General features: G+C 41.1%; 1 protein-coding gene across 1 annotated transcript in view; it reads left to right on the top strand.

The window, feature by feature from the left end:
- The first annotated feature begins 1614 nt into the window (after positions 1-1614).
- COL25A1 (collagen type XXV alpha 1 chain) overlaps positions 1615-21503 on the top strand; it is a 298659-nt gene continuing 278770 nt past the window's right edge. Inside the window, exons 1-2 of the mRNA XM_077177163.1 lie at positions 1615-2557; positions 3106-3175. Coding sequence (XP_077033278.1) covers positions 2165-2557; positions 3106-3175 — 463 coding nt within the window. The 5' untranslated portion in view covers positions 1615-2164. The remainder of the gene's footprint in view (positions 2558-3105; positions 3176-21503) is intronic.

Below are 21503 nucleotides of genomic sequence, written 5' to 3' on the forward strand. Positions count from 1 at the left end.
GCTCCCCGCCGTGCCTCGCTAACCCCCTGCAGAAAATGGCAATCATATCCTGAGGGTTTGCAGGGTTACTTTGCTGGATGTCACCACGAGCAGGGGTGAGTAATGGTGCTGGCTACTAACAACAGGGGGTAATGTGAAGCGCTGGAGCTGGCGCCAATGGCTCCCAGCACCTCGTGTGCTGCCAGCCACTCTGGTATGAGCCTGGGCACTGCTCAGACCATACTCGGGGAGCCCATGCTGAGCGCCAAATAAGAGCATGTCGCTATTACTTATTTTCTGCTGTCAGTTTATTAATTCCAAATACTATTTCAACTTCTTATTGCCGACAGATAGTCTGTGAGCAAGTCCTTGTTTTGAAAAGTGCAGTTGTTATTCCCAAGTCTTGACCATAAGGTATGTGCTGCTTGGTGGAATTTGTTTGTAAACTCTCCCTTGCAACCCTCAACTGCTTATTGTGAAGAAACTATCACCTAGGGCTATGTAATCATGGTTTCTTCTCTCTCACTAGAGTACACAAAACTTTTTGTTTAGAAAGAAGAGACAAATGATGAAGAATAAATGACTAGCTATGAACTTCTGGTACACTTCATTAAAAGTCTAAGTAATTAGACTGAAACCCACAGAGCTTTTTGGATACATGTTTTCATGGCAGTTGTGACTGCTTGAATACTTGGGAAACAATAGGTAATAAAACTGCACAAATATGATTCCATAAGGAAATTTGATCCACAGTGTAAACCAACACTTTTGGTCGTGTCTGAGAAGTGCCATAGTTGGACAAATCTCTTTTTCATCACATATCTTGTAAGTAGTCAGTATTCACATAAATAAACGCCAAACTGGGTGAGCTATGTGTTCTTTCAACATCTGGTCCCGCTTTTAGAAGTTTCTCTGGTTCAAAAAGTGCACCCAATACAAGAAATGTCAGACAAAAGTGCCTTATAGGAGATGTACTGCAGTAATGCCAAGGTGAGAACCAAACTACAGCAGGTCAATGCAGCATTTGGGCAGTAAGAGGCAGAGAGGAAAGGACCAGAAACCACCAAGCTTCCCATCAGTTCTTTGGATGTTGATGCTCCTTTTCTAGTCTACCAAAGCAGGCACAATGAAAACTTCACAGTGTGCATGGAATAGTGAAGAAGTAACTTGATAAATAAACAAGCAGAAAGAAAACTGGCTAAAATTAAACCTTCATACAATAGGAAGTTAGTGCAGGCTGCTTCTTTGGAAGTGAGCCCTCACGTCGCCTGCCTGCGACGGTGAGTTACACACGTTTATCCTCCACACTCTAAAAAAAGCACGGGACAACGGAGCACTCCCGTGCTTTATGCCCGCACCGTGGGCATGACAGCCCAGCCATAAACCGCCGTAAATTCACTCGGTGTTCCGGAGCTGCCCCGGCGCGGCCAGCCGCCCCTTGCAGCCCCCTCCTCGGTACCATCCGGCGTGGGAGCCCGTCCTGAGGCCCCTGCGACCCTCGCCCTCCTAATTTGTGAGTCTGATGTCCAGCACGCCGTGCATGCATTATGCAAAGAGAGCCCCCGCGGCCCGCAGGCCGCCCCTCCGCCTAGGTGAATAAATTATGCCGATGAGGGCGGGGATGCGGGGCGGCGGCTCCGCGGCTGACAGCGGGGCAGCGCGGGCTGCCTGCCGCCTGCGGGCTTCCCCGCCTGGCGCGGCGCGGCTGCTGGGCGCCGGCAGGCAGGTGGAGCGGGAGCAACAAGTCCTCCGGCGGCGGCAGCGGGGAGGGGAGCGGGAGGCGGAGGGGGGGCGCTTCCCGCCCCGCGCCTGAAAACCTCTCTGACAAGTGGCAAAGCGCTCGCAGAGCACGCTGCTCCCTCCGAAGGGCGGCTGGAAGCCGCGGGGGCACGCCTCGCACCCAGCCCTGCTGCCGGCTTGTGGCTCGCCGCCCCCGCCTCCCGCCGCCGCCTCTGCCGCGGGGTGGGTCGCGACCCGCTGCCGGCGGTGCGCGGTGCGGTGCGGGCTGCGGAGCGCCGCCGCTTCGCCTTCAAAGTGTGTCAGCCGGCTGCGGGCTTTGCTTCTACTTGCCGCGGTTTTTTTTTTCTTCTTCTTTTAAATAACTGTTTTGCCGTTTCGTTATTTATTTTCCCCCTACTTCGTTGCTGTTATTTTTGTTATCGTTGTTTGTAAACTAATTGCCTCCATGGGGGGCGGAGGAAAGGAAATCAAAGCTGCCGCAGCTGAAGGGTGTGCGAGCACGCTGGGGAAGAGCCGAGGAGCCGCAGGACAGGATGGCAGCGGGAAGCCCAGCGGCAGCGGGAAGCCCGGCCTCGGGAAGCCCGGCTGCGGCGGGGACCGCTGCCCGCGGCGGGCCGGGCCGGTCGGCTCCGCGCTGGCCGCGCTCCTCTCGGCGCTGGCCGCGGCCTCCTGCGTCTACCTGGGGGTACGGACCAGCGACCTCCAGGCCAGGGTCGCGGCTATCGAAGGCGCCCGAGGGGGCTTCTCTGCCGCCGCCCCGCTCCCGCCGCTGCCCGGCTTTTCCTTGGAGCAGCTGAACGCGATGATGCAGGAGAAAGTGGAGCGACTTCTCGCCCAGGTGTGCGGGACGGGGGTGGCCGCTGCGTGCGGTGTGCGTGTGGGGGGCATGGGGGATGCTTGGGGCGGGGAGCGGCCGAGGCCATAGAAGGGTGCCCGGGGCGAGCTGCTCGGGTGGGAGGGTGAAGCGGGAAAGTGAGCCCGGAACCCCAGGGGGCGGCGGGGCCGGAGGGGGAGCGGGCCGGGGGCGCCCCGGGGTGCTGGAGCGGCGGGCTGGGGATCGGGGGGAGCCCTGCTGAGGCGCTTTGCTCATGGGTGACTTGCGGCCGTCCCTGCGCCTCTGCACCGCGCGTGTGGAGCCGGCGGAAAGAGCGGGGTCACTTGGGCGGCCGTGCGAGAGCCCCCAGGTGTCGGGCTTGGCGTTGTCCCTGTGGGGTGCTGAGGTCACTGAGACACCTTAGGCCGGGTCCAAGCCCAGGAGCCGCCGCTGGTTGCGCAGCCCCTGGCATAGCGGTAAATTCCAGAGTGCGGCCGCGGTCGGGAACGCTGCCTGTGGCGGGCGAGCTCCTTGCCAAGTGCCCGCCCTCATGTTGCTTCTCTCGCCCCCAGAAATCCTACGAGCACTTGGCAAAAATACGAGTAGCGAGAGAAGCGGCTCCAGAGTGCAACTGCCCACCAGGTAACAGACACAGCTCGGGAATCTCCTCTCGGAGGCTTGTAACTCTGGGCTGTTTGGTGTCCCACGTTTTTGAAATACACCTAAATCAGGTCCAGGGGATGCCTCTTCAATCAACAGCTGTTCCTTGGGTGCAAAAGATGTAATTGCAGTGAAACCAGAAAATGACTGGTTGTCGCTGTCGCCCTAGATTGGAATTAATGCTAATGAAAACCACTCATTAGGCTGGATGTTGCCAAACAAGAACACTTATGAAGACGTTAATAATCCACTCTAACAGCTGAAATATATTCTGTCTTAAATGGGGTAGTACTGAATCAAGGCACTGTGTACTCAACTTGAGAAGTGGAGCAAAAGCCCCTAGCAAAAATATTGAACGATTTATAACATGGATTGAAATAGGTGGAGGGTCTGTTGCAAGTTAGCAGTAATATATACATGAGCCTTTTACAGTGTTGTTTTTCTGTAGTCTTAGTGGAAAGCAGTTTCCCTAGGAAGGAATTGCAGGTTTTTCCTACTGAAGGTTCAAAACTATGTGTGTTTGTGCAGGGATATCACTTGACTTTGGAAATGGGCCCTTCTAATACTGCACAGTTGTTTGTACATTCACACTGCAATATTTCTGTGGTCTTTGTGCTCCTTTGTGGTAGTCTGATAACTGTCAGTGTTGTTTCAGCTTTATAAACTTCTTCTAAACTATATCCAAGTTCATCTAGCATCTTAGAAGTTAAGAAAATAATGCCAGTGTTTCACAAGGGAATGTAGGAGTTTGAGCATCCTCTGTGATGAGGTACACTAGATGCAGTGGATGCTTTGCATGTCCTCTCACTCTGTTTGAAAACCCATCTCTTTTACAGGTGGAATAGCGACTGTCAACAGGACTTAAGCTGATAATGCTTGCCAGCAGGATGTGTGATAGTACTGGTGTATAAGGAAGGAGCTTTCCTAGTTTAGGATTCAATTTCTGCCAAACTGATCAGTCTGAAGGGACTGCTGAATCTCAGTGTTAAAGCTGCCTACAGTGGTTGGTACTCTATTTTTGTGATGATACAGCTGAGAACAGATTACTTGCTTGCTGGTATTGGAGTTGCCACAGCTATCATGGGAAGGGCAATATATGTGACCAGGACTGTTTTAAAAGAGTGCATAGAATTACTCAACTCCCAGTTAGTTTTGGTAAGGAACCCTGGTTTCCTGCTGTAGTATATATGTATATATATATATTTCTCTAAGGCTAACATAAGCAAACTGATCTTATTTTTTCTGTTGCTTAACTGCAGTGAATTACAAGATGCAAGTTTGTGCGCAGAAAAGAGAGTTACTCATCATGTTTGCAGTGGTGCATTCTGTGAGCCTGAAATTATGTTTAATTTGATGCTAAGCTCTTTCCCTCTTTCTTCTTCCTTGTTTAAATCCATCTGTTATCATATTTTCACTTACTGTTTTCCTACTAAAGGTCAATATCTACTTTTCATGATTGGTGTTATATGCTGCTTTACTTGTTCACTACCACTAGAGCTCCACATTATACCAATTTTTATCTGAACTTTTTTTCTTAAGTACGTGTTTTCAAATAGATAATGAGCAACAGAATATTTCTCACATGCATTGTAAAAATCCTTGCTACATGAGAGTCAAAGCGATTTGGGGAACTTATACAAGGGAGCAAGTTTTATAAGACCAGGAAAACTTACATGAATCATTACAAAGTAAAAAAAAAAAAAAAAGTTGCAGAGAGGAGGGATTAGAAATGTGATATGGAGCTTTTCACCTCTTGGTAGCTGTTTCAATTTGGAAGCAAGTTTTGTAGTGACTGAAAGATGTTGCCATGTGGTAGCCTCATTTTGCAGTTGATGCTCTCATGCTTGTTGCCAGTGGACAGGTGTCTACCTCAAAATGGAATCATCTTGGGAGCCTTGTCTGAGAGAGCAGGGGCTGAGTGGCACCACCACCTGAGGACACTGCCTTCCTAACTGCAGGCATTAGGCAGAGCAGGAGGGGATAGAGGAAATAAATTGTTGCTTCTTCATTTGGTTCCCTCTTGAGAACTCCTTTTTGGCTGCACAGAATGGGCTTTTGTTTTAATCCTTAATGTTGCTGTTACAAACAGTTATGTTTAAAAAGGTATTTGGTTTAATAGGAAAAGTGTCATGGTACATCAGTGGTTTTTCTGTTGCCTGTTATTTGCAAAGCCAAAGAGTCCATTGCTTCTTTCTCACATGGTTCCCTTTTGCTTCTGTATTTTGCTCAACTTCTTTGTTTCTTTCTTGTGTATCTGTAATAATAGAATACATGTCTGTTAGAGATGACTTTGGAAGGCCTTCATGGTAGAGAGGTGATTTTTTAAATGTCTCTGTGCTGTTGGAGAAGGTCACCACTGAATGGCCACCAGGACAGTTTCCCTCATCCTTCTCTTCAAAGAGGAATAAAGATTATTTAAAAGTAGGTTACATTGTTCTCTGCCAAAAGAAGAGAAGGAAGCTCAATCTGCAGACAGGAGGGTGAGAATGTGGCCTCTGGTTCAAGATTAAAGTTATGCAACTGGCATAGATGTGATTAGCTTGAGATTTTCATCCCCTTTTGCCTCTCTGTGGTTGGAACCTGCACATTCAAAGTGGGTTTGAATGGCTCAGTTACCTATTGGAAGCCAGATTCACAAGCTCACAGCTTGCAGGGCAGTCTACATGTGGCTCCTTTTAATTCAGTGGTAGCCTTCAAATTCATCTAGTGTGAAGAGTGATCACATTTCTCTTTGAAAACTTTATTTTCACTAAATGTGATGTTTCTTGTTCTTTAGTTCTATTTTCTTATGAAAGAAACAAGATGTGGGGTGATGAGAGTTTTGGTTTTAACTCTGTGCGACTAAAACCAGATACCAAAGATTTTGTAAATATTTTAAAAATTACAATAGCAAGCATTCTTTCTCTTCTTAAAGCAGAGTAATAAAGTTTGAAAAGTAAATTTGTGCTGACATTCCTCTTAAATTACCTCAGCTCTAATAAGAGTGCCAGTGTAAATCTTGTGCTTTTAGCTGGTGCTGCAGTCACTGCTGGTAGTTGGCCTTTTGCACATAGGACTGGGAGGCAGATTGAGTGGCTGAAATAATTTTAAGCATAATAAATTAATTTTCATTTTCCAGGTGTATTTTTTATTTTAAGTTGATGTTTTTCTACTTTAAAAGATGAAGAGAAAATGTAGGTGTGTAGATATTTATTTCATACTTCTAAATCTTCCTCTAAGTGGCTGTGGGAGCATAATCAGCTCTTATGAGGAACAGTCCAGCACCATGCTGGGTACTTCTTACTAAGTGCCAAGAATTACACAGTTGTGGGAAGAGTAACACATACAGAAAGCACAGGGATACTCCTCATTCAACAGAATTTAAAGAATTTTTTTTTGCAGATTCTTTCAGATTTTCCTCATCCCAATGTCATTCACATGTGAATGTACCTGTAGACTTTAACAGAAATGGACATATGCTTATATGTTTTAATGATCTGATCCTTTATATATTGGAAGTGTCAAGTTCTGACACTTGCAGTTCTGTGCCATGATGTCTCATTGTGTAAGTGGTCCTCAGAGCCTGCTCTGGAGTCACATAAAATTGACAGGAGTAGGAATCAAATCTGGTAGTACAAGAAGTTCAAGCTTTCTCAGCAGGAAGGCTGGCAGGTGATTATATATGTCCCTTTTGACCAGGGACCAGTTTTAGGAAGCAATTACCTTTTTTTTTTTCCATCTTCTATTTTTAGGTAGACCTTTATAGTGAATTTATTCCTTAAAAGAACACATTTCTTTAGTTCTGCATTGACAAAGTATAAGCTACATAGGAGATGTATTTGACTGTATAGCTATACAACACAGGATGTATGAATGTTCACTATAACGTGCATATAAAGTTACGGGGTCTGTAGGTTTTGAGATTTGTTTTGGGGTTTTTTTTCCTTCCCCAGAACATTAGCTGAACTTCAGTGTTGGATACTTGCCAAAGTTGACTGGAAATTTGCTTTTGTTTTTCTTCAGTTCCACAGGTAATGTTTCTTTGTTCTTTCTCTTGTATATTTCCCATCAGGAAACATACAATTTTCTTCCTCTTGTGACTTCAGGGCCTTCATGGACTCTTTCCCTTTCTGTAGCTTCAAACTCTTTCCACAGATGCTCTGGTCATTCTTTCTTAGCCAGTCATTCTTTCTTCTATTTTGTGCTGTTTTTGTGATCATGCCATCTTGGTTCTCTGTTCCAGTCCTAGAGAGCTTTATGGTTTGGCATTTGAAGTACCTCCAATTTCCCAATGCAATTTGCTGCCATCAGGTTTGTTTCAGTGTAGTTGCATATGTATAAACCTGTTCATTCAGGATGAAATGCCGTAAGCAAGGGTGGTTTTTTTGAGGGAATATAGAATACCAGTTGGTCTTTTTCTTGGTTATGGTAGTTCCAGTGCAAAAACTGTGTCCTACAGCTACAGTTCTTCAGTGGATGATGAATCTGCTATATATATATTTTGATAGCAGCACGGATAGCAAAAATCAGTGTATTTTCTTAGAGTCCCAGTGCTATTTTTGTTGTCTTAAGCATCTAATCTTTGTTTTGACATGCAATGCAAGTACAATTTAGGTGCTCTTTCTTATTTCCACAAGGACTGTTCCCTGGAGCATTTCAATTAGTGAGACTGAAAGAATGGAGGAGAAAGCAATTTTCAGGATTAAAAGAATCACGAAATAGGTATCAGCAGGATATTACTCTTTTAAATTTTTTTTTTATTATGCTTACAGTGAAGCAGTCCTGGAAAGAAAGACTGAAGAGGTAAAGAAAGAAAAGAGGAGCTGACTTATGTGTTTACCAGTAGCGAGACCCAAGAGAAAATGTAGATATATATAAAAAGTATCCAAAGTGAATTTTTTCCTGTTACTGAAAATTTCAGAGTGTGCTGTCTTAACCTAGCTCCCAGCACTACTTACTTCTGCCATCTCTGTATCATCTATTTGCTGAATGCAGTGCTCAGCTCTAATTTTGTAATTTTTCTGACAGGTCTCTGAGTCTCCCTTTCATACCTTCAGTGGTTTGATATTTTTCATTTCAGTTTCTAGATCAAGATGCTTATTGATGTGCAGCAGCATGCGACCTTCTGGGTAGTCTATCTTCTTTGGATGACTGCTTAAAGATAGTTTCCTCCCCACAAAATAGCTAAATATATATTTTATTGGCTAAGGGGTGACCTTTTAATTCCCTTCCCTCTGGGCAAGGAAGTAGGGTGTGCAGCATGATGAATGAAACACAGTGTGGCTCAGAAGGGAACTGATTGACAGCGGACTGCACCAGATTTCTCTCCTTTGTAATATTATTGATCTCAGGATCTCAGCAGTGCGGTAGCAAAGGTTGGTTTGATTGCAAAAGTGTTATTAACAAAAGGTTTTTCTATGACTTGAGTTGAATAAATTCAGACTCGTAGAGTTATTTCAATCTAGGCACATTAGTGCAGATAAACAAGCCTTCCTTCTAACTGTTCTTACCATGTATGAAGTTAATATTATATATTAATATATAAAATATTAATATATATATTCTTATATGTGTCATATAAAATATATATTAATATATCTTATATATAACACATATAAGAATATATAATATATAATATTAATATATATATTCTAATATAATATTAATATATATATTCTTATATGTGTTCTTATGCTTCCTTATTTGTGGCACTGGTCCATCTCAAACTGCTGAGGTGTCAAAGCACTTGAAGTACTGTGAGTGTTGCAGTGGGAGAAGTGGCTGTTAAGCCCATTTCTGGAATAATGCTTGTATAGTGTATAGCTTTAATAGTGTCTGTGGTAATTAGGTTTTGGTTTTTCTTGTTGTCTTTCTTAAATTGGGAAATATATGCATCTGTTTCCTTAAAGGGTCTCTAAAGCTTGTATAACTGAGTTCTGTTTAGCTATACCTACCCCCTGTCCTTTTCCTTAAAGGTTAGTGAGTTCTTGGAAGTGTACTTTCAGAACAGCACTGATAAACCTGCTTTCCAGCACTCATCTTCTTTCTCACTTCCTTCTAAATTTACTGGCTGCAGCTTACCTGCCTGTTTTGTCTATACTTAGTACAGGAAAAAAACCAGCTAAATCTGAAAACAGCATGACTGACAGAAGCTGTTTTTATAGGGCCTTTTAGGTTACCAAATAAAATCATGTAACTAATGTGTTCAAGTTAGCCACCTGGTGAAATCATCCATCACACTTTAATGCACACCGACCTTGAGTCATGTTGCTAACTGCAGCCTCTTCAGGGAAGGCTGGTCGACAAAGAGCACCTTTCCCCTTCATCGTTTCAGTTGATTTCCTAAGTCAGCCACAAAAAAGGAAATCTGTCTGCTTACTTAAACTACAAATAGGAAGTAAGAAGGCATAGAATAACAGGCTGAGAGAAACACTTCTCTCTCAATACAGCTAAAGCTGCAGCTAGAAGATACACACACACAGAGCAGTGAACATGATGCTGAAGGCTTGTTGTTTGGAAACTTGTGGACTCTCATGTTTTTACAGGTTAGACTTACAGTAGAACAGGGCCTGCTTAAATTTGTCTGCTTGGGACTTTTAATGAGATTAAGTTAAGCAGAACCAGCTGTTTGTAAGAGCTTAATCAAAATAAATGTCAGGACAAATTTTCAGAACAGAGTGTCCAACTTGAACGTGCAAGTTTTTTTATATCCCTTTCATGTAAATACTGGCTTTTTTTGCCCCTGTAGATTTGAGCAGCTTCAGAAGTGCTGGTCAGGTTGATACTCCAGGAGATCATCTGATGCACGCTATTGGTCTCTGAAGGAGATGTATCTAGGCCATCATTGTCAAGTGTTTCCTTCCAGGTGGTTCACAACTCAAGTGTGTAGTCATTCATGACTCAACAAGTTGTTTGATCTGCCTTAATTTTGTAAATAAGTGCTGCAGCCTCATGTAAACAGTCTCCTTAGCTAAAAATAAGTTCTGCTCTGTAAATAGGTGAACATAGAGTGCAAGGAATTGCTAGTGCATAGGTGTGCCTTAGCTAAAATAATCTAGTATTGAAATATTTCCATAGATTACCTAGTTTTTAGCAGGCAGACTACAATTTCCTTGTTTGTGAAGCAAACCACTTGTTCCATCTGTTGTGCTGATGAAGAAAACCTGATCATTGTGCTCTCCTTAAAACAGCTATCAAAATATGTTAGAAGACAGTCGTGTCTGTGATGTATCCTGTAAAGCTTACTGTGTCTGATCCTCCCCTGCTCTTTTTTTAGTGGGGTTGGAGTTGTACTAAAACTGTTTCTTGTTTATCTGTGCAGATGTATGTTTATAGAAGGAGGCATTTACATGTAGTTGTGAGTTTTGCATGCATGTTTGCATGTAACTGTTTCTTCTTATGCTGTGAAAGGTTTGAAACAGATGATGATGGTAATGCCTTTTAACTTCTTTGAAGAATTAGGAAGTTACTACACAGCTATCTAAATTTTTTTGCTAGACAGAAATATATGTTCTTATAATTACCAAAGATAGCAAGACAGCCATTTGTAAGGCAAAGAAACAATAAATGGAATGAAGAAAGAGTGTAATAACAGAGGTGATAAAACTGGGATATTAGTTTCTATTTTAGAATCTTTGAAAATTAGTTCAGTTTTTTCAGTGACTTCTGCTTAGACATGCTCAACCAAGAAGCAATGCAAATTTTAAGTAATAATATTTTAATCTGCACTGTCTTAAAATTTGTCAGGCAGTTGACAAATATGAAGCAAGTATAGATTTTGTTTTGTAAGGTCATAGATGAAGTGCATTTAGTTCAGTTTAGGTTAGTTAGCCATTATAATTATTTTAGTTTGGTTACGCATGAATATAATCTTGTAATTAATATATTGGGTAAGTATATTAGAAAACTTTGAATGATTTGTGTATTTTTTTAGGTGCTTAGGAATTAAAGTTGGGGTTTTGGGAATATGACTTGCAATTTTTTTTCATAGATGTTTACCTTTGGTGATGTATTTTGGTTGGGGTTATAGAGGAGGGTGGATCACAGATTAACAGGTTCTTGGGAGGCTGTAAAGAAGACTGTACATGAAATAATGATGGACTCTTTATGAGTCTCTCTAAGTAGCTTCCCCTCCCCTTCTGTGGCTCTTCTACAAGTTGGGAAGTATTGAGGAGAAGGATGTCAAATGATCTTTCTATTTGAACCCTGGTCCTCCTTTTAATGCAGTACACAGGACTGTATACCAGTGCATATATTTAGCAGTATGATGGTTTTGGTAGTTTGTCACACTCTGTCCTATCTTGGACACACAGCGGGCTGCCTGCTAAGTCACAGTGCCACAGTGTACAGCACAGCTCGCCTCAGCAAGGAAAACCTGCATAAAACCAGGTGGTTGATCCACTGCTTTCTGCTGGCTGAAGTAACAGACTCGTGCCAGGTACGGCTTCAGTCTCTTGGTACCTGGGATGTGCTTCCCTGATCAGCAAAGATTTGTGAGAGCTGAGTGTTTTCCTTGTCTCCTTTTCTTTGTGTTTTTGTTTTGTTCTTAAACAAGAAGTTCATGAACTTGGCCCTCTCTACCCTTTTAAATAGTTTTAGTACTCTTAGGAGTAAAAGCTGTAAATATAATGGAAGAAAGACTGCAGAAAATAAGACTTAAAACTTTGCTATTCTACTATTTGCAGTTTATGCAAGAATAAGAATACCCCCCCCCCATTTATTTTCCTCCCATTGGAGTATTTTTAATATTCCTTCTCCGAATATAAAAGCACAGAAAAAATCATACAACAAGTATATGTTAAAGATTTAGGTTATGAATTAGGTTTCTTAGATGAGTGTAGTCTCTTTCTCAGCACACTGTGCTTAAGATTGTGCTGGAAAACTGCTATTTAAAAAATCTTTATAAAATTGGGTGTGGGGAGAAGTGAGGCCTGTGTTTGAGGAACACAGAAGAAATTTTGAAAACAGGAAATTATATTGAAAATTGGAGACCAAAATACCTTATCAGAGGTGTGGCTGCCATTGCAGCGGTGACAGATTTGTGTATCTGAAAGCAGAACAGCATCCTGTAACTTGAAGGACACTAACTGAACACTCTAAAAAGATATTTATGGTTAAGGTCATAGCGGGCTACAAAGGTCTTGCTTGTGCTGGTAGTACTAGTTTTGTTGCTAGGAAATCATGTGGGGTTTCTTATGTATCAGTGCCTCAGCTGGATGATGGTAGGGTCCTCGCAGAGGACTGCAGTGCTGAGAGTCAAAGTGTATGCCTCTTAAGTTGAGGAGGTATTTCCTTCAGCTGGAACTTCCAATAATCTCTTAAGAATATGAGAACCAGCTGCTTGAAGGCACTTCTCCTCTTCCTCCCCACCCTGTGCCCTTAGTCTCTGAGTAAGCTCCTGTTCAGATTCCCTTGATCTTAGAGGAAGCCTTGATACCTGAGCATAGGGGTATGGCCACAAGAGATTAAAAGGATAAACTCCATAGCCTGTGTATTAATATTTTCTTCTCCAGTCACAGAGCTTACATCCAGATGGTGCCCACTGGCATTGCTGTGACAAATACTGTTCAGTGTTGGCTGGAGAGTCTCTGTACCATCAGCTCTTCTGGTGCTTTTTATCAAATGCTCCTTTAGTGTTTTCAGTGCCACTGCTGATCTGCAGGTTACTGCCAATTGAAGGGAGACACGTGTTGAGAGCTATCACTTCAGCTTGACATAGAGGTGATTAATGTACTATTTCTTTAATTCCCTTCACCTTTCAGACAGGATAGCCTTCTCAGTAAAAATACTTTCTGGGTACTAATTTGGTCCTTGTAGCAGGAAATGTGCTGTGTGCACACAGACTCAAGTGTAGACCAAAGTGGGGTCATTGTTAAGGTGATCTTTATGGCAGTGGTGAGCTTGAACTCAGGTTTTATTTGTTCTCTGTCCTGGTAGATGCTTGGTAGTTGTTTGTGTCAGCTAATAATAAGCTGCTCAGGAAATGACTTTAGTTGGCAGTGTTAAAAATGGCTGCTCAGGAAATGGCTTTAGTTGGCACTTAAAAATGCAGTGTTATCACAGAAATGGATCATGGCGTGTGCTGTAGCTATCTATGTGTGTTTATGAAGACATTTCTGTTCAGTGAGGATCATCTTGAATATGTTTCCCAAGTGGTTCCTAGGAGTAGACACACTGAATACTGATGAATCAGAGAGAGTGAAAAATGCAGTGGTATGGCATCAGTTTCAAAGGAACCGGTGCTTGGACAGCCATTGTCAATACTTACTTAGAGTTGGTGTCTTTGTAATGATGACAGCCATGTTTGTAGAAGGCTGGAAAGGTTTCTCTGTGTGAAGATGAAGTGTTTTTCCAATGCAGCAAGGATGTAAGTGCACTGTATTTCTTTAATGTAGGGAGACTAATCTTAAGGGAGATTAATATTTAAGTCTGACCGTTGTCGATTTCACTTTAGGACAGGTCTGTGTAATTCCTTAGTTTGAATTCTATACTGAGCCATATCCTAATGTGTGGTAGAAAGACTTTATCACATTCAATTAAGAGGCTGCACATAAGCCATTACAGTGGCCAATTAAAAGAAGTGTGAGCCTTGAAAACTGAACCACCAACAATAACGGAAATAGAGCAAGACTGAAATCTTCACCTTTTTTATCTCTTAAAATTGGTTTGCTGCTACAAGGTGGTATTTTTATGTATTTCAAGCAATTAAAGTCCACTTTAGGATAAAAAGGAGAAATTAATCTGTTTTCAATGTGTAGTGTAAGAACTGAAACATTCTGGAAAAAAGCTCTCACACAACAAGTTTAAAGCAATGCACCTTAGAGGAAATAGTGTGCTTAGTGAATTAGAGCAGGGAAAACGAAGTAGTTGTTCTGTATTATGACTATATTCCTGTACAGGACTGTTAGGGTGGGATAGAAGTCTTCATATTTGAGAGTTCTTGCATCTGTAAAGTATGATGGATGTAAATACAGTAACAAAAGTGTGCAAATGGCATAGTAGTCATAATTTTGAATAAAGTTACTGTCTACAGGAGTAGAGGTTTGGTTCCAATACATTGCTTGCCTCTGCTTTCTGATTTTTGTAACCAGCTACTCTGCTCCATTTTGATCCATATGACAGGACATAATCTGGAGTCATCAAATGAACATAGTTGTAAAAACAAACTTGTGACTATAGAAACCTTCTGGGGACTTTCTTAGAGAATGTCTACCTGTTCAATTAAAGAGAATCTGCAGGGATGGGTTATTTTGAAATAAAAACAATGTCAGCTCAAATCACCTATATATAGAAGTAACTGCTTCTGCTACCACAATTTCTGATATCCAAACAGCATTTTACTTTTATCTGAAGGTTGGTGAAAAGAGGCTTTTAACTAATACTCTGACAGTAATCAGACCTGATATGGACATGTACATTGCTTCAGGCACATTAATAATCCCAAAGATTTTAACTGTAATCATTAGTTACTCTGGAATCTGAGAGCAAAGTGTGGCCTCAGTGTTGTTTTTTGGTTGTTTGTTTTTTTTTTTTTTTGGGTGTTATTTTTTTGTTTGTTTGGTTTGTTTGTGTTTTTGTTTTGTTTTTGTTTTTTAATTTTTTTTTTGCCTTTGGTTTTTTGGGAATGCCTGTTTATGTATGCAGCCATTGCCATCGACTTTAGCTTTGATATATAGTTATTTTCCATGATACAAATAGTATTTTTTATTCATTTGCCATTCAGTTTATTGTTTAGTCTTTTCAGTCTCTGAGCAAGAACATTATGTCTGTATCTATTTCTAGGAATACTGAACTAGTTTTGTAATACTGTAAGAATTCTGGCTGCACTTGGAGACAATCTGAATAGCAAAATTTATTAAACTTAGTTATTTGCATGGAGAAATTACATATTCTTGCATCTTAATTCATAGTTCACAGACCAAGGAGTGTTGTTCTGAAGATTGTTTATTGCTTGAAGTGATTAGATAAAACCAGTAAAAATTGTACAGAAGTGTTCAGAATTTCAGTTCTGAGGGATAGGAAAGAAAGACCACTATATACAGCTGGACCTTCATTTTAGTTTCCTTACCAACATGACTGAAGTCTGCATATGCATATGTGTTTCTACTCAAATAGATTTTCATACTTGAGTGAGGGGTGGTTCAAGGCAGTCTGTTCTTTTCACTCAGTGAGCTAGATCTCCTATTCTCCACTTTGCTGATGCTGTGCTTGAAAAGTCATTATTTGCTTAATGCAAATGTTCCCTTTTTTTTTTAAGCTGAACAATCTAAGTGGCACCAGCATCTCCTTATAAAGCTTACCCTTGAGACTTCTCACTATTCTGTCCTCTGGACACTCAGATAGTCTGATGTCCTGTTGAGGTGCCCCAGGCTGCAGACATCCCTGTGGTGAGGCCACAGCAGTGCAGTGTTGAGTGAGGCAGTTGGTAGTGAGGTACCTGGTTTGTTTATAGAGATAATGAAGAAGAATTAAGAACCGACACAATCAAAAGAGAAGAAATAGTAAAAAAATCATCTAATGTTTCTTCTGTGCAGTTTTTCTCTGTAGCATCTGGGAGGGGTTAACTTAGGGTGCATTTTGGTGTTCTAGGGGTCATCTCGGTCTCATCCCAGGTCACTGCTCACTCAGTCTGAGCAGTGGATAACAGCAGGGTATGTTGGAGTGTAATCTGCTAAAAGGGCTCCTCAAAACTGAGCAAATGCAAGTTCTGTCAAGAAGGAATAAAAAGGGACATGTCTGTGGGGTGTCTTGTCCAAGTCACATCTAAGATGTGTACTTCTCTAAGATGTCCAGATGTAGTGGCTTAAGGGACAGATCACCTGGGGACTTAAACAGTGGCACAAGGTGGGTAAATGTCCCTTATTTATGGGTTACTCCTAGATGATGCATCTAGTCATGGCATATTGTCAGCTTCTGGGAGGTGGTGAGCAGGCAGAGGGCATAGCCTGGATGTTGCCCTGAGAGAGGGTGCTGACAGGCTGTGTGGTGCTGACAAGGGATTTGCAGGAAGATGAAGGCTGGTGGGAACTAGCAGTAAGGTATTCTCTAAGCAAGGCACTGCTTGTAACTCCAATTCTGTATCACTCTCTTATGGTCTGGCAGCAGGACTACAGGGGCAGGAGCATGGAAATAGTGCATGTGCTGGTTTCCTCTGTGGTGAGAGCAGTGTTCCCTGAAACCCATAGGAACTATCACACTCTGTGTTACCTCTGTTGAAACATGTTAGGTTGTCAAGACCTATGCTCTGTAGTAGAAGTTAATGTTGAGGTCCTAAAGGCGCACAGATGGACTTGAATAATTTCAAAAGCTGTTAATCACCCCTCCTTGCTTGATCACGTCACTGTGAGTGCTTTCTCTCTTTAATTTCCTGCTTGGTGTAGAGCAGGAAGGACAGCAACAAGGGCTTGAGCTCTGATGCCTCCTATGGATTGCACTTTAGCTAGAAGCAAAAATTAATTATACTCCCGGTTTTTTCTTTCCCAGACATGTAGTTTGTGTTTGTCTTAGTAACCTGGTGGCCAGATATTGACATGAGTAATTTTCCTAGAAATGCTGCGAAGTACAACTAATTACTGATGTACTGACCAGCAGCAGGCAGTTCATGTTAATTTGCATTCATTAAATATGCTTCATCTTCTGTGTTTGTCTTGTAAAATGTGGGACTTGACAGAAACAGAGGGGTGGGTATGATACTATTATGTTGCTATTAATCATGCTTGGACATGAACTGTAATTGTTTAATTTGGGCAGCTATCAATAATAGCACTTGGACAGAGACTAATGCAGCCAAAATTTTTCTGACCCTTTCTGAAAATTCCTGCAGGTTCTAAAGAACCTTTACCTTTCAAGAGAAGACAGCTGTCCCCTCAAATAGGCATCTCCAGCAATATGGTTTAAGGGCCATTGAAGGCAGGAAAAGAGAGATTCCTTGGGCACCTGGAAAAGATGGCACAGAGGGGATACAGCTCTGTATTGCATTGTGTTCAGACACACTAATCTTTTTGTTAGTTTGTGGTTTGTCAGCTCAGTCTAAACCCTATGAAACTGCTGAGTAAAAAGTAGAACTTTTACTTTTAGAACTTTTACTTTTTAGAACTTTTACCTAGAACTTTTTTAGGCTCAAGTAGAACTTTGGTGACAGGGAGCCATTGGTTTGAAGTTTACAAGGAATCTGTCGTGACCTGTGAGGAGAGGTTCATGGAGGCCCTTTTATGAATGATGAATTTTCAAAATATTTCCAGCCTTAGCTGTATCAGTCACCCTTTCTCTCAATGTGTACTACAAAACAGTCACAATTTAGGATTTGGAAAGATTAGGCCAAATTAAAATTTAGTGCCAAGTTTCTTTTTCCTTTTGTCTTGTGTCGGGGAGCTATAACAAATAGCAGCTACCAACTGTAAAGACCCAGATATTGCACCCAGCAAAGCTACAAGGGCTGTAGCAAAGCTGCAGGTTTTCTCCACCCATTGAGGTCGTGCAGATTGTACCAGAGCAGCAGCAGCGCTTGCGTGCACACTGAGTGGGGTGGCAGGGCTGCTTCATGATGGGAGCATACGCTTTCCATAGGCACTAGGAAGAGGGCATTTACGTGTTGCTACTTTACTTTCAGCTGCTTTGCTGAGAGAATGACTGCTCTTTTGTGAAGTGAAATAGGGTTCTTGATGAAACAATGATTTCATGAAGAATGATGTTGTATGAATATATACCTTCTAAATAACTGGCCCCCATTTTCTTTCTGAAACGCAACCAGAAGGAAAACTAGAACCAGTAGTCCCAGATTCCAGATCTTTGTGTTTTGGTAAAATACAATTTTTAAAAAAATTGTGCTGTCAAATGATTGAACGGAATAAAATGGAATATTTTTTTTTCCACAGAGAAAGTTATTTACATACTCTTTGATTAGCACAGAAGGGATATAAATTCATTTTCCTAAACATGCTGCAAAATACAACTACTAATGGACTGACCAGCAGCAGGCAGCTCATATTTATTTGCATTCATTATATATGCTGCATTTTACCTTTCAATTATTTTTCAGTTGTGTACAAAATATGACCTTATGACATTGGTCTTTCCAGAGTCTAAAAATGCTTCTTGACTAACTGTAGGGAGACAGAATTGATTACTTATTCTACTGTCAGTTGAGAGCAGTTTCAAAACAATGAGATGGGAGTCAGTAGTATTTTATGCCAACAGGACATACAAGGTAGTATGAATTTTTTCTTTAGCACAAGTGGAACATCTGTTATGGGGGTCAATGACAATATTTTTTAATAATAACGCATTAATATCACTTCTTATTTTCCCATTTAATATGTGCATCAGGAGTAAGTGTAAATAAAAATCTTACTGGTTTATTTGGTTTTCAATAGCTGAACACATTTAATAAAATTAATATTAAAAAAGTCGTCCCAAGGGATTAACTATATACTTGAAAGTGTTTATAGATAAAATCTCTTTCTAACCTGTGTTAATATTTATTGTATTTTTCATTGATTATTTTTAAAAAACTTGGAATTTGGGTAAGGGTATATGATTGTATATTATGGATAAACCAATTGTTTTTCTTAAAAAAATATCACTGAACAGACTATCAGTGGTAATTTTTTAAACAGAAGAAGAACTAGGAAAATTCTTATCTTTGGAAGTTACAGAACTCATAAAAACTTTGGACCCTGAAAAATCTTAGAACCTTACTTGCCAAGTGAGGTGATTGAAAACCACAGAAAATTTGTCTGTGAGCAAATACCTCTCCTGACATGAAACTTTAAGAAAAGCTTAAACAACCCAAAACCAAAAATGCCCCCATTTTTACTAGAAAGCTTTTCATTAAAAATTTGATAAATGGCTGAGTGAAACAGGAGATTTGCTATAGGCAAAAAAGCATCCCCCAGTGCTGTACAGCATTCCTAGATGCTTGTGGTCTTACAGGATATCAAGGGAGTGGAGGCATGGGGTGCTCAGAGTTTTATTACTGTTTTCTTCTAGCCTTTTTACAGGAGCTGTTGACCTTCTTACCCAAGTGTGTCCTCTTATGTTGCAAGGAAAAACAGTTCCTTGCAGCTAATTTTGTGAAATTTTATCTTATTTATGGAATCAAAAGTGATTTTTCTCTGGAGGCTTGATCTCTTATTCCTTGATTTGGTAGAAATATTTTAATTTTATTGAATGAGAACTCGATAAAGTTTCAGTACTTCATATGGTGAAGTAATTTACAGGGTTCTTGGAATATACTGCTGTCTTTGAAAAGTACTGGCCTTTATTTATTGGTGTCTTTTGCTTTTTGTTGTTGGGCTGATGAATCCAGCGTTAAGGCATTGCAGATTTAGTGGTTGGTGATGGAGTACTACACATACTGAAATACTTAATTTTCAAGGGTTACAAATCTGCTTTGCACAGTGTACAAGTTCAGGGTTGTTACTGGGTTGGATTTACAGTACACTGCACTCACTCTAAACCCTTTCTACTACTACTGCATTTAACAAATAGCTCTGTGCCTTGTTCTTCCTGATAGACCTGTGGTACTGCGGGTTCCATGGCACTACTTAATTGACTGATCTTAATTTTGAATTAGAAAGTGTGTTTGCTTAAGGCAATGTAGTTAAGATATATGGGAAAAAGGCGACTTTGAGAAGGTGAATTCTCTGTCTTCCATACATGTGTTTTGTTTGCAGGTGAGAGAGGTTCTTTTCCCTCTACTTGGCAGTGCTGCAGCTCATGCTAACAAGTGGAAAACAAATCTGTATTCAATGTAGTTCCCTTCTCCCTGTCTCCCACCAGGAATCACTTTCAGTAATAACACTTCTGAGGTAGTTCTGATGAACCAGGAGGCGGAACAAGCCATTTGCACTTCTGCTGTTTATTTGGTTTCTAGGGGGATTCTTCTTTGCACGTAGAGATGGCTGTTGAGATGTAAGGATATGTAGACAGTAGAGAAAGCCTTGGTTAATAAAGTGAGACATTTCTAAGTTACTTTCTTGTTTTCCATTAAAATAATGACTGGGCTGCAGTTTCTAAGATGAAGGTGCAAGTTCCCCAAAGAGATGTGTATTGCTGTTGGCTGGATGTGTTAATAGGGTAGGTATTACATATATATGAGGTGTTAGATGCTTAGCTACTTACTTGCCTGTGCAGCCATACAAATATACTGGCACACTCCTGTCCATGCATATATCATATATGCTTATAGCCCTTTTTTTTCCATTTTCGGTTCAAGAATTTAGATTAGCACTTAAATCTCCAGTTGTTGCATGCAAATTTCTGGGGTTTATAGTCAACCCCAAGGTAAGCATAAGTTAAGTGTTCTCCTATTCTGAGAAATGACAGACAGCATGCATGTATATTAAGACAGGCTATCTGTGTGAAATGGTTCTTTCTCTCAGTGATGTATCATTTGTAGAATTTTGTCCCATTCTGGGAAGCATTTAAATGCAAACATGGCTCCAATGAAGACAGTCCAAGCACAGCTACGCCAGCCATCAGAAGAAAACTTGTAGGTAGAAAGGGACCTTCTGGAGTGGTTTAGATTAGAATGGATACAAGTGTACGAGTGTGGGGAGGAGTAAGGTTTCAAACACTTAAAAAGGAACTAAAAAAAAAAAAAAAAAAAAAAGGGGAAGCTAAGTGGTGTGCTTATTTCTTGTTCCCTCTGCTGAAGGCGGTTCCACTGTAAGCACTGGAACTGATTTTATTTGATGGATATAGCATCTCTATCACAAGATGTCTTCAAGACTTGTAAAGATCTGTCAGGAGTGGTGTCAGTAACTTTTGCCCTTACTTTATGGTGACAGTCTAGTTGATCTTTGGAAACTACTTCCAGTTTCGCTTCTCAGTTTTTCAGATCTAGAGCACTCTGTAATTTAACTATGGTTTCATTGTTTCTGGTAGATAACATGGTTCTTTTTCATAGATGCTGATGGCTTCACTGGTTCTTTTTCATAGATGCTGATTTTTAGATCCCCAGGATTTTTTCACTACCATCTTTGCACTTGAATTCAGTTTAAAAGACAGGCTGCCTGTTGATGTAGATGATATAACAAATATATATTCCCCCCCACCCCCATTCAGAAAGGAGAGAGAAAACTCAAAAGCCAGGGCCAAGTACGGCTTGTCTGTGAGAGGAAGGTTCCAAGGAGGCAAGAGATTGGCAACACTTTCATTTCCAGTTCTCTCTTGTTCCATAGAATGGTAATATTGAAACATTTCAGTCAGATGATTTCATTTCAAGAAATTCACAGCCTTTAAAGTTGAGGGGTAATTTTCTAAATCACCAAGATAAAAAAAAACTCTGCTGCTAACTCAGTTTGGGGGAGAGAGGAGTGCTTTTCGAGCA

This window comes from Agelaius phoeniceus, chromosome 4, assembly GCF_051311805.1.
Source record: "Agelaius phoeniceus isolate bAgePho1 chromosome 4, bAgePho1.hap1, whole genome shotgun sequence".
NCBI lineage: Eukaryota > Metazoa > Chordata > Aves > Passeriformes > Icteridae > Agelaius > Agelaius phoeniceus.